The 12,420-nt window shown below is 43.0% G+C and overlaps 1 protein-coding gene across 3 annotated transcripts in view; it reads right to left on the bottom strand.

The window, feature by feature from the left end:
• The window catches only part of ARID5B (AT-rich interaction domain 5B), a 188,096-nt gene that overhangs the window by 40,027 nt on the left and 135,649 nt on the right, over window positions 1–12,420 (bottom strand). For 2 of the 3 annotated variants that reach the window (XM_043476869.1, XM_043476870.1), the window contains one exon: window positions 5,121–5,233. In XM_043476869.1, the coding sequence (XP_043332804.1) occupies window positions 5,121–5,233 (113 nt within the window). Of the gene's footprint in view, window positions 1–5,120; window positions 5,234–6,639; window positions 8,771–12,420 lie in introns of those variants that run through there. The other variant, XM_043476871.1, reaches the window with a different exon arrangement.

Below are 12,420 nucleotides of genomic sequence, written 5' to 3' on the forward strand. Positions count from 1 at the left end.
ATGTGGTGAATTAACATGTCCCACAGAGTCAACAAGGTTTTCCATTTCAGATTCCTGACCCCTCTCTGTCTTTCCATTCAGATTCTCCTTTGCAAGCACTAAGAACATAAAAGGCTATGCTTATTTATTAAAGGGAAACATCTCCCCTACAAGGGTTTTCTTTATTGCTCATTCTCTCACATGAACACACCAGTTTAATATCTAGACGGGTCCTGAAAAAAATAAAGAAATAAAACTTCCTGCACAACTCATTCAACCAGGCCTCTAGACAAGATTCTCATTTTTAAAGAGCAGTGGAAATGGGATGAAAACATTTTCCCATGTAGGATTTCTATTTACAGTTATTTTCAAACTTCAGTACTTTGTAACATTAGATTAAGGCGAGCATCCTGGGAAACTTTATGTTGTCATCATTTTTCACTGCCAAATTTTAGATTGTTGAGTCTAAAGTTCTGATGAAATCTATAATTTAACAGCTCTTTGAAATCATAAAAATCACTCCAGTTCTAATCTGTATTGCTTCCTGGCTTTTTCTGAGTGCTTACTGTGTAGTCCGGCTCTATTATAAGCCCTTTTTTGGTGTTATCTCCTTTCATGCTCATGACCCTAACAGGGAAGGTTATTACCCTCCTATCAGAGGATGGGGAAACTGAGGTACGAGAGGAAGAGTAACATGCCCAAGACCATAGGATCACGTCCAGCATTCAGGTTAGTAAGTAGTGAGTTAGGGATTTGAACCCTAGTAGTCTCAACCCACTCTGGTATTCTTGCCTGGAGAATCCCATGGACAGAGGAGCCTGGTGGGCTACAGTCCATGGGGTTGCAAAGAGTCAGACACGACTGAAGTGACTCAGCAGGGCACAGAATGGCAGTCTCACTCAAGGACTTATGGTTTTAAACACTATCTGTTACTGGCTCTCATAAAAATATCAAATTGATAGTCAAAATATTGTTATTGTTCAGTTTCTCAGTCATGTCTGACTCTTTGCAACCCCATGGACTGCAGCACAGCAGTCTTCCCTGTCCTTCACTGTCTCCTAGAGTTTGTTCAAACTCCTGTCTATTGAGTCGATGATGCCATCCAACTATCTCATCCTCTGTCGCCCTCTTCTCCTCCTGCCCTCAATCTTTCCCAGCAGCAGGGTCTTTTCCAGTGAGTCAAAACATACTTCCAATTAAAAAGTGTGTCTTATTACTAAGCATTACAAAACCTATAGCTTAGAAAAGTGATTTACCAAGTGAGAAGTAGGAGATAAAGCTAGGTGGTTTCCAGAGTGTAAAGGGCTCCATTCCCTCTGTTGTGTGTAGAGCAAAGGGAAGGAAATCAGTGTGAATGCAGCAGCCACAGTGAGCTGGGAACAGCGCTGTGGGCTTCATACAAGGATCCGAGTCCCATTTTACAGAGGAGGAAACTGAAGCTCAGCGAGGTGATGTATTTTGGCGTGTGGCTAGTGTCAGGCAGAACTTGGAGTCTAGAACTCAGATCTCCTCACTCTAAACCCTTTAAAAACAGCAGTTGATGTCAGCTTTGCATATAAAATCAGGTTGACTCTTAAGTCTGCAGTGATAATAGGCCACAAGTTAAGGGAGCATAAGCTTTGCCCCTCAGTGTCTAGGGAGCTGCCTCTGCCATGCAGAAACAACCAGGAACAAAAGGAAGCATGCGGAGCACACGGAACCCAGCCCAAAGCCACCGGAGCCCCTGACGGCAGCAAAGGCTCCAGGTGTAGCCTGGCTGCCGCCTTCTGAGTTGCACCCAAGCCTCAAGGAGCTCCTTCTTGGGTCTGGGGGATTCCTAAGATACAAACAGTAGTTTCTCTTCATAGACTAACTGCATGCATTTCTCAACATACATGAGCCCTCTAGAGGATAATTCCGTTTCTGGGTAGGACCAAGTCAAGTTCCTTTGCACAATTCTTCACACTTACTGGAAACTTTCTCAGCATTTTAAGCTACTGAAATATTACATGGGAGCTAGTCTTCATGGTGACCTCAAGAAAGCCCAACCTTTTGATGGTAACAGGTAATTACTATAGTCTGTTTTTCCTGACCTGAGCGCCTTACACTTGTCGAGTTCACTAAGAGCTTTGGGGTTTCCAAAGTGATTGAGGAAGTGCTAATTAAAGGATCCACATTTAACATTTGCAGTGAACCACCACCTATTTGATATTAACCACATCCTCTCACTGGATTGAGTTGTAACCAATCCAGCCTTCAACCGAGGCAGCAGGATGTGCTGAACCAGCAGGGAAGGAACGAGAGTCTAATTTCTATTTGGTCACTAACTTCCTCGGAAATCCTCATTTTCTTCCTCAGGAAAGCAAGAAGGATAATCCCCGGGGTAAGTTCTTAGGACCAAATGGGATGAAAAATACTGAAAATAATGAAAGCATCACATTTGTGAAATAGTGAAAGTATGCTTGTGATTTCAATGAAAGAACATACTGCAGTTTCCCTTTCCAACGGTCCTTTTAGAATGTAAGCCACCTGTTGTGTACTTCTGGCCATTGCAAAGTGCTTACAGGATGTGAAAAGTCATTTGTCTTGTATCAGCAGAGGCCTTTCATGTGAGAGCCAGGCTAAGAAGACTTCTCTTATATAAGTCACCATGTGAATAAGTTTTTTGCCCCAGACCTGGATTTGGGTAGGACATGTTCTTGTCATCTTCAGAGAACTGGTAGCCTCTTCTCCATGAGGCTGTCATTGTAAAGCCATGACATTCTCTGTCCCCTAGAAAACAGAGTCTTGCAAAGCTAGTTTCCACGGTCTCACTGAAAGAGGGCAAACTCTGGATGGCGACAGGCGAATTAACTTGACCTGCTTTTCCAGTCATGCAGACAACAAACTGAGTGGGTTCTTACTCTAAGAGCGCTTTGCTGCATGGAGCTGCAGAAAGCTGGTACTTATCCATAGTTAGAAGTGGTCTGTTTGAGGCACTTCTGAAAAAAAACAGCCACACAGGTCTTGGTTAAAAAGCCCAACTGTCACCTGCAATGTTGCTTCCAGTTCAGCAAGTGATCAGATAGTCACAGGCTTGTAACCTCTCCTGTAGTATTTCCTGAGAAGAGACCACTCTAAGACACACAAGCCTTTTGCATGGTTGTCCTGGCCCCAGATGTGGCTTGTTTATTCTGCAGGGACTTTGCATCCATTTGTCAGTGACAGCAGAAGCCTGCCATACTTCATAGCTACCAGTCTCTCTCTTCTAGGTGAAGTGGTCTTTCCAGACCCAGTGGAAGCAGCCAAGGCAGGACTGTAATCCAAGACTCCCAAGAAGAGCAAGGCATTCAGACTGGTCCCTGGGAGCTGAGGACAGAGTGACGTTCTTCCACTCACCACTGACATCTGTGATGGAAGGGTGATCCTCCTCCTTGTAAGGATGCTGAATGGCAGTGCTGCTGCAGAGCAGGTAGAAAGGATCACTTAGAAAACCCAGGCTAGACTACCATTCCTCCTAAGAAGGAGGTGAGCAGCAAATACAGTCTCCAGTTCTCCTCAGTTTTATGGGTCCCAGTATGAGTCCTGAGCTGCCTTCCATGGAAGGAGAGGTACTGTTCTTTCAGGTCAATTGTATGAGTTCTATAAAACTCCCAGAGGCATACTGTGGTGGTGGCTGCAAATGACTCGAGAAGGAGCTTCATCCTGCTGGGCTCAGGTGCAGAACATGCTGGGATAAACACATGACATCACCTTAGAGGTATGGGGCAGGGCTCCAACAGGAGACGTTGTCCGTACAAGCTCTGCTGAGGGCTATGATCTCTCTCCGCTCCATCCTGCAGTATCTTGCAAGCCACATCATAGGGAATAAACTGTTCCCGCTGACATCCTTCAAGATCACAGAAGCCAAAGTCCTGGATAGGCAGTTGTAGGGCCAAGATGTCCAAATTACCAGAAAATGTCACCCTCGGTATCCACATGGACTCACTCGCAGAAGGTCAAAGGAATAGAACAAAAATAACTTTAGGCAAAAACAGATTTGTTTTTAGCCAGAAAATATACATTTCTACTATGTGATCTTTTTAACCCTTTGCAATTTTGAAAGTCCTCAGAACTTCCTGATGAAACAAGTCATGCTTGAAGATAAGATACAGAATGTGAATGTCTGTGACTTGCTTCTTTACACTGGAAGAGAAGTGGAGGGCATGGCAGAAAAACAGTCGACTGCCAACATAGAGCTGAAGTCATGGTTTTCCACATCAGGGTCTTCTAGATTCACTAAAAATGCTCCCATTTTCATAAGTTTAGTCCTTGGATCTGGAAATGTGGTGTCAGTTGAATTCTGGGCTTCAATTCAGGTCCTAAAGGGGCTATTGCTGTCTTTGGCACAGAAACAACACGTAAACGCAAACACCCCGTAAACGGAATCATGGAAATACGATCCAGGCCCACAAAAGCAAAAAAGATAAGCCTGAAAATATGAAGTGACACTTCACCCTTCACGGTGCTAAATTCTTCAGGCATGCACTTTCAAGATTCCTAAGAATGCTAAGGCAAAACGGCCCCAGGTCCTGAAAGAGTCTAGAATTTGGACTTCCATTCTGCATTACCAAATGATCTTTAAAAACATATAAATCTGTATACAAGTATATGTATACATGTAAGGACTGGGCTACGTGCCTTTAATCCTAAGGTCAATTAGAGGTGATTTGGAAAAAAAATAACTTGAAAAAAAGATTCATTCTAGCCATTTCTAATTCCATCCAGTTTTCATCTCTGAAGCATATTTAGATGAATACATTCAGAAAGAGGATGGTTCATCCAGTCTATTTTTGATACCAGCAGAGTAAACTATGTCATTGTGTCACCTACTATGAAATCTCAGCCTCAATGACGTGGGCGCTTAATCATCTGTCCTTTACCCAACCCGCCAAGCCGGGAGGTGGGAAGTCTTTCTGTTGACTAATCAAAATGCCTGCACTGCCCCCTCCCCCAGCTCCCCCCCAACCCCCGCCGGGGGAGGGGGGTGGCGGGAACACTCACAGCAGAGGGCTGTGAATACCAAAGTCAGATTCTGCATTGAAAACTGCCACCAAGACACAGGCGCAGAGAGAAAAAGGGAAAAATAAAAAGATGCAGCAAAAACGAATACCAGCGAATACTGGGGAGCCAAATGACTGTACCTTGGCAACGGATTTGCCATCAGAATTGTTGTTGGGATCTTTACCACCACTGAAAGAGTCTCTTCTCTGTGGGCATGGCTTCTTTTTGCGTGGTCTGCCTTTAAGATTTGGCGCTGAAAACAAATGGAGAACAATTGAGAGGCATTTTCATTTGCGTGGGTTTTCTTATTAAAAACTGAGACACTCACTCTAGCGGCACCCTCTAATTGTTCCGAGAAATGTACACATCTGCGGTAGCCAAGCCTCCCTTTCAGACGTCCCTCTCTGAAGGGCTGCGTCTATATAGCCTCTGCACTTCTGGACATGTTTCCCAAAGCTAACCTGTTACACTGGAACATGCCTAATTAATGTAAATAGAATGAAGCCCTGGGCTTTAAAGAACGATGATAAGGAAAACGCGCTTCCCTGTTGTTATACAAGAAATACACTGGGCTTGAGACAGCCCTGAGCCAGGCTCATTCTGTGTGTTTTGTTTTGTATCTTGTTTTCAGAAACCCAAGTGATATGCCAGCCCATTATGGCATCATAGTAATGTAACATTTGAAAACCTCTCTCTTCAAAAGTGGAAAGGTAAGCATTTTCTCAAAGTATGATACAAATAAGGGAGAGCTGTAGACAGAGGCATTCACAATAATCTGAAAAATATTACTAAATGTATTTACTAACAGTATTGCAAACAGCATGTTTCAGATCTCAGCGAACCTGGCAGGTACATTTAAGTCAGTACACTCTTTTTCTTTTCTATATATATATATATATAGAAAATGGAGATCTTGAGGGTTATTTAAAATAACTTCCAAGGATCATACTGGAGTTAGCCTGATTCCGTGGAGATTATAGTTTTTAAAAGCCACAGACAAGACACAAATCAAAGTTATATTTCATCTTGGATGCTGAGGTTGAATCCCTTTAAGATCCATAAAAGAAGGAGAAAAAAAAAAAAAGGCTGCTGTTTATTGAATGCTGCTATGACTCTCCGGCATCAGTTTTCACATTTAACTTCATCAATTACCCAGTCAAGCAAAATTAAAACAAACCAACTAACCGACTAGCCCTTGAAGAATTTCAAACTAACCAGTTACACCCCCAGGCAATTTCTTTAGGCCCTTTCAAGGTACCACACTTTTTTTTTTTTATTGCTTTAAGGTATGATTATGGCCATGCGAAATCTGAACAACTCCAACCCTCTTAATTGTTGTTAATCTTACTTATGTCATGCAGTTAGCCAGTGGTTTTAGGACACTGTACATGATACTCATCTTACAAACACAATTAATTCCACTAATTTGATTTTCTACTGTGGATAACAGTCTTGCTGTTGACAAAGCACAATAAAGCAGAGCTGCCTTTCAAATTAATCAAAAGTTTCAAAAGTGGTTTCGGGACTCAGACTCCCCGCTTCCCAAATCTGCTCTCCACAATGTCTGTCTGAAAGCCCATCTCAGAAAGCGACCCTGGCATTACCAAAGGGATACAAACTCACAAACAGAAAATCAAGCAAAGAGAAAGCAGCGATTACCCATTCCAGTCGGCAAACATCTGCTTGATGATGTCTGTGCTCATGAAAGCTACAGCATGTGACTGCTCCCCGGCCCCACGTCCCTGGGAGTCTCCACTCGACTTGGTGTGGATGTCAGCTTCCCTCCGAATGCGAGCTGCGAGGCTCAGCGCTCTGCTTACAACTCCCCTCCCCCAGCAGCTCCATTACTCATGTAAACACACAGCAGTGACTAGCACGGGGTGTGTGGGATGAGCTCCGAGGACTTGGCTGGAGTTGCCAGACTGGCAGGCAGGGCTCGCCTCTCTCCACCTCCCCGAATGGGGTGGGTGACTTCATCCAGCCTGTTTTGTGGCTCCTGACCTCCGGCTCCTGTCAGAGCCCGATGCCACCTTCCATGAACTGATGAGGTCCTCTGCCTGGAGCCAGGGTGGGGACTATTTTGATTTGAGGAATCTCAGTGTAGCACAGAAGTGTTTCCACAACTGACCCAAGTGCTAAGACTTTAATGACGGTGAAGGAAGGATGTACTTTCAAGTCCCTTATCAAAATAATAGCCCAGCAGAGAGCTGACAGAAACCGACAGAACTTGAGGTAGGTCTGGGGCATTTCATTAAAAAGAACAAAACAACACTGCCTCTGTTCTAAGACTTGTTACTATGATCTTTCCTTCCTAACAATTTTGGCAAAAAGCATTTAAACCTAAAAGGCATTTATTTCCAGAGGCCTTTTAGACAGAGAGAACTCGCATTGAACAGGCTGTTTTAAATAAAGGCAGAGGTTCCGGGAACTGACAATAAGTCATCCCCAAATTGGGTCTATTTTCTCCATTCTTTGAGCTGCTCTTAGAACCCAGAGAGGCACATGCCCGTCCCCAGCAAATTCTAAGAATTACATATTTAGAACAGACTAGTACCTAATAGTCTGCTCACACAAACTGAAGCTCTAAGTAGAATCTGATCAAGAGAAAAAGCCTTTTGTTCCTCAGAAGGCAAGTGCACTAATATTTCAGGTATGGTTAGGTAAATCCCACCAACCCCTTAAGTATCAAATTTGAATACCTCTGTTAGTCTCACCTCTGAGCTCCTTTTCTGACCTTCTCGTATGGAAGGTATCATTGTGTTATTTGTACTTTAGCTGGCTTATTCTTATACTGAGTTGGAGAGTCCTCAATGGCAGGACCATGTCTGATTCGTCGCTCTCTGCCCCAGTACCCACCCAGGGGCAGTAATGCCTAATATATTGTTGAATAATCAAGTGACTGCTAGAAACAAAGATGCCCACATATATGCCCTTGGTGTCAAGAGCTAGGCCTGCCAACTTGATCGCGTGAATACCCATTACACTGGGCACCTGGAAATTCCTGCTCACCTGTGAGCTCTGGGAGCAAACACTAGTGACAGGAATTTATGGTGGGAGATGAGCTCTCCCACAGTGGGAGATGAGCCTTTGGTTCCTGCTTAGGGTAATTGTGTCTGACATCTCAGTGGGGCCATGATTTTGTCCCACATGCAATGAGCAAATAAACCGAACACCAGATGTTAAAAGTACTGGGGGAAGCGTGCGGGACTCCATATGGGGTAAGAGCCTCCACCATACAATTAAGAGAGGTTTTAGATCCACAAGACCTGAGGTAAAGCTTGGGACTGCCGGGCTGGCTTTTGGGGACAGCAAATATTCTTGTCCCCAAATTACTTTTTTTTTTCCCTATAGGGTCACAGAAACTAAATTATTTGCTAAGTGGGTGAATGAAAATAAATGCTTTATAGCATGGTGGTGGTCAGGGATGGGCTTGCTCTGGATTTTGACTCTTTTATAAAAGAAACAGCTCACCTCTTCTCAGCTGCCCTGGACCAACCTACACCTGCCCTCTGCTTGACAGCTAAGGGCCACAGACTTACTGAGAGAACCCAAATCCTATAACTCCAGAATCACACCAGCTCCAGCTGCTTTAGAGGAGGCCAGTCTCTACCAAGAAAACAATTCTTGGTAGAGAATACATGTACTGACAGCATAGCTGGTTCTAGTCAGTTCTACTTTAAAAAAACACAGAGCATGAAGCAATAAATGCACAGCTACTTTGACGTGTGTATAGTATACACCCACAGGCCAACCCTGGCCTGGCTCATTCATAGAGTTCAATCAGTGCTCTTTGCATGAATGTTTTCAATATTATCCACAAATATTAATAATAATAATAATAACTGATGCTTACAGAGCACTTTTTCTTGCCAGTCAGAGCTTTGCATACAACAACTCATTTAAAACTCAAAACAAGCCCACAGTAAGGCACAATTATTATTATTATCCCCATTTTACAGACCAGGTAACTGAGATAGAAATTATTTTGTCTTAGGTCATACCACTGGTTACTGGTAGTAGAAAGCTTCCCACCCAGGCAACTGACTTTATCCAGAGCCCCTGCTTTCAGGAACTTCCCTTAACACACACACTTGCTGTGTCTTATAACGACGTGTTTACATTCTTAACAGGCTGGCAGACTCCAGGGAGCTACCCCCAAATGAAAACACTCTCAAATAGCACAAAGCACTAGGCACTATAGCCCATCTCGGGCACCAGACAGCATCCTACAGCCCTGCTGGTGGGCACAGGGTCCCCATCCCGAGCAGCAGGTGATGAGACTTGCACCAAAGTCGCAGAGTTCCAATGAAGCTTAAGATCACCAAGGACATTACCCCCTTGCAGTGTGCCATCAACGACTCTTCTGCCTGATCAGTGAATGATGTCTATGGTTTTTTTAAAAAAAAAATCTTCTCTCTCTGACTGCCCATCTGTTCCTCTTACTCAGTGCCATGAAATTAACAAGTATTCACCATTGTGAAGTCACCACTATTTCTATAGGTGTTAATCCCAGGAGAAATCGGCTACTGCTAGTGCTCCAGGCTACTCTGACATTTAACCCATGTGTTTTTCTGTTTTATTTATTTATTTTTTTGTTTGTTTCTCTCTCTTTTTTTTTTTTAACCCATGTGTTTTGTTTATTGCCTTTTTAAAAATACTCCTTCAACTATTAATGAATCAGTCTTTTTTTTTTTTTTTTTACAGTAGAGCAAAACATGCTTTTTTTTTTTCCCTTTAAGACTCTAGAAGCTCAGAGTTGCAGGCACTCATTTATGTATTTACTTCACTGTGGGTTCTGACAAGTTATGTGTCAGGCAGTACAGGTGTGGGAAACTTTCATATTGCAATAATAATAATAAAACAAAGGAAATGTAACCAGTTACTGGCAAAGTAAATTGCTTTTGGCTTAAACGTTTCTGTTTTTTTTCCTACTGTGTTCTTCCTGTCATGACCGTCTCTTTTTTTATAACATTTATGCTCTTGGAAATACCACGAAGATAAACTGCTATAAAAGCTGGATTGACTCATCAGTTAACAACTCTTTCTTCTCGTTTTGCAGAGAGGATTTTGTTGCCAACGGAGCTACATAGTCTCTCGAGAAATTCTCTGTGAGCTTCCACTCAGAGATAGGACTTGCTCGTTGGTAGGGACTGGAATTAGGGGAATGGAAAACCAGGCATCATTTTCCTAAGAGTTTGACCCCCAGGGTCAATGTCTAGAGGAAGCCGGCAGAGCATAAACTCATTTGATTTGCAAGTTGTGTGTGTGTGTGTGTTTTAAACACTAAACACAAGTCAGAAAACTAAACTCCACAGCCTGAAGTATTAAAATAGGACTGGCAAACATTGTTCTATGTATAGTGTGCATTACTGATCTGATAATACTTTGCATTTCTTTAATGCCTTTCCTCTGAGCATCTCAATTCTTTGGTACATTTTCTTTATAGACAATAATCTTAAAATACCCCGGCAAGTTTCAGCATGGAGCATTGCTCTTTCTGGGGGTGGGGGGACCTACCCTAATTTAGTTATCATTTATTGTGTTCTATTTTCAACATTTCCCTTTTGACTATTTAGAAACTTCCTCTTTCACTACAACAAAAATAGGATGAGTGTTTTTAAAGTTATTAACATATGAGTAAAAGATTTAGAAACCAACAATGGCAGAAAGCTTGATCAAAGCCACTCCTGAAATTTATGGGTGTAATAAAAGAAAGGCATTTCACAGATAATCTCTCACAGAATTTCAGTTTTCAAATACTAGGGAAAAAAGAAAAGAAAAACAGAAGCTCTCAGCTCTCATGTTGGCTTTAACTTAAAGCCAACATTTTTGCTTTTAAATTCATAAATGATTCCCTGAAATTCTGTTTCAAATCCACAGTTACATTCCATATACTCTCCACTCCACACCTCACAGAGCAGGGCCAGAAAACTGTAGCCGCTGGGACTCCGTGTCTGATAATTGGTTGGCTCCGTGAATTCACAAAGCATTAATTATTTATATGGATTTAAGATCATGCAAGTTTACTTTTATTCTGTTGGTCTATAAATAATTTTCCACACTCAACAGAAATGTTTGAGAAGCAACTGTGCTGTCTGAGATGCGAACACATCAGGCCGTTAGCAAGCACAACTCCATCCCGGGGGACTTTCTGGCTTAAATGATGACTTCAAAGCAATAGGCACGATTTAAACAAAATTTAAAAAGGAAAAAAGCTGCAAGAGTGTTATCATGTCCTATAATTTTTCTGACAGTTTCCTTTTTAAGAGTAATTTTTTTTTTCTCAAATAAAGGCATTAATAAGATGAGTCCAGAGTTGTGAGGAGTTTCCCCGGTGACACTAGTGGTAAAGAACCCGTTGCCAATGCAGGAGACCTGGGTCCGATCCCTGGGTCGGGAAGATCCCCTGGAGGAGGGTATGGCAACCATCCAGTATTCTTGCCTGGAGAATCCCATGGAGAGAGGAGACTGGCAGACTACAGTCCACAGGGTCGCAAAGAGTTGGACATGATTGTAGCAACTTAGCAGCAGCAGAGTTGTGAACTGAGGCCAGAGCCAGCCTCAAATGCCCTCAACTCTCAAATGACACCCAGACCAGACAGCCCTGAACAGGGGCCGAGGGGGTGTGCCCCAGGGAAATGGTCACACTCGCTACCCTGGATGTCACGGCCACTTTGAGTTTCCAGGTTTGCTTCAGCCCAAGCCATACCTTAATGTTGCTTGAACCACAGTGCCTACTAACTACAATTTAGCATTTCCAAATGAACTACACTCTCACAGAATCCAGGTCCTCTCCTACCACCTGTGGAAGGGTAAGCAGAAGTGTTATTAGAAAGAGGATGGGAAAGGGAAAAAAAAATGAAGCAGGCTTTATATGAGGTCCAGGCACTTTGGCTCTTTGTCATTGAGGTCCCTAAGAGTCACTAATGAGAGTGGAATGTATTATTGCATTTGTCATACCTGGACTGCTCAGGCAACTTAAGTCCAAAACAGCCGTGGACTTCATTGACTGCTCAACAAACCATGTAAGCAAACACTTTCGTAATGCCTTCCCAACCTGCCCTGCCTTACTCACTCCTTGTTTCATACTTGTGAATGCTGGAGCAATTGTTAATGCCTCTGATCAAAGTTTTAGTAATTTCATAGGCATGTGATTTGCATAGCTATTTCCTGATCCGCCTTCTCTCTGCCCTGGAGGTCTTCATTTCTCAGAAACACTTAACAACGCAGATTATTTTACTTCTCCCCTTCCCCCAGCCTATAAATGGAACTTGACTTGCTAGCTCATCTGTATTGCTAATTGGTCTGAAACCATGTGACTCTGTGCATTCTCGCCATTAATGCAGGAGCAAACCTCTTTTTCAGTCAGGTTTTACCACCAGTGATGGGCAGATCTCTACTTCCTCTCTGTGTCTTGAGGGGGGAGACAGGATTTAAGTG

The sequence above is a fragment of the Cervus canadensis genome, chromosome 8, assembly GCF_019320065.1.
Source record: "Cervus canadensis isolate Bull #8, Minnesota chromosome 8, ASM1932006v1, whole genome shotgun sequence".
NCBI lineage: Eukaryota > Metazoa > Chordata > Mammalia > Artiodactyla > Cervidae > Cervus > Cervus canadensis.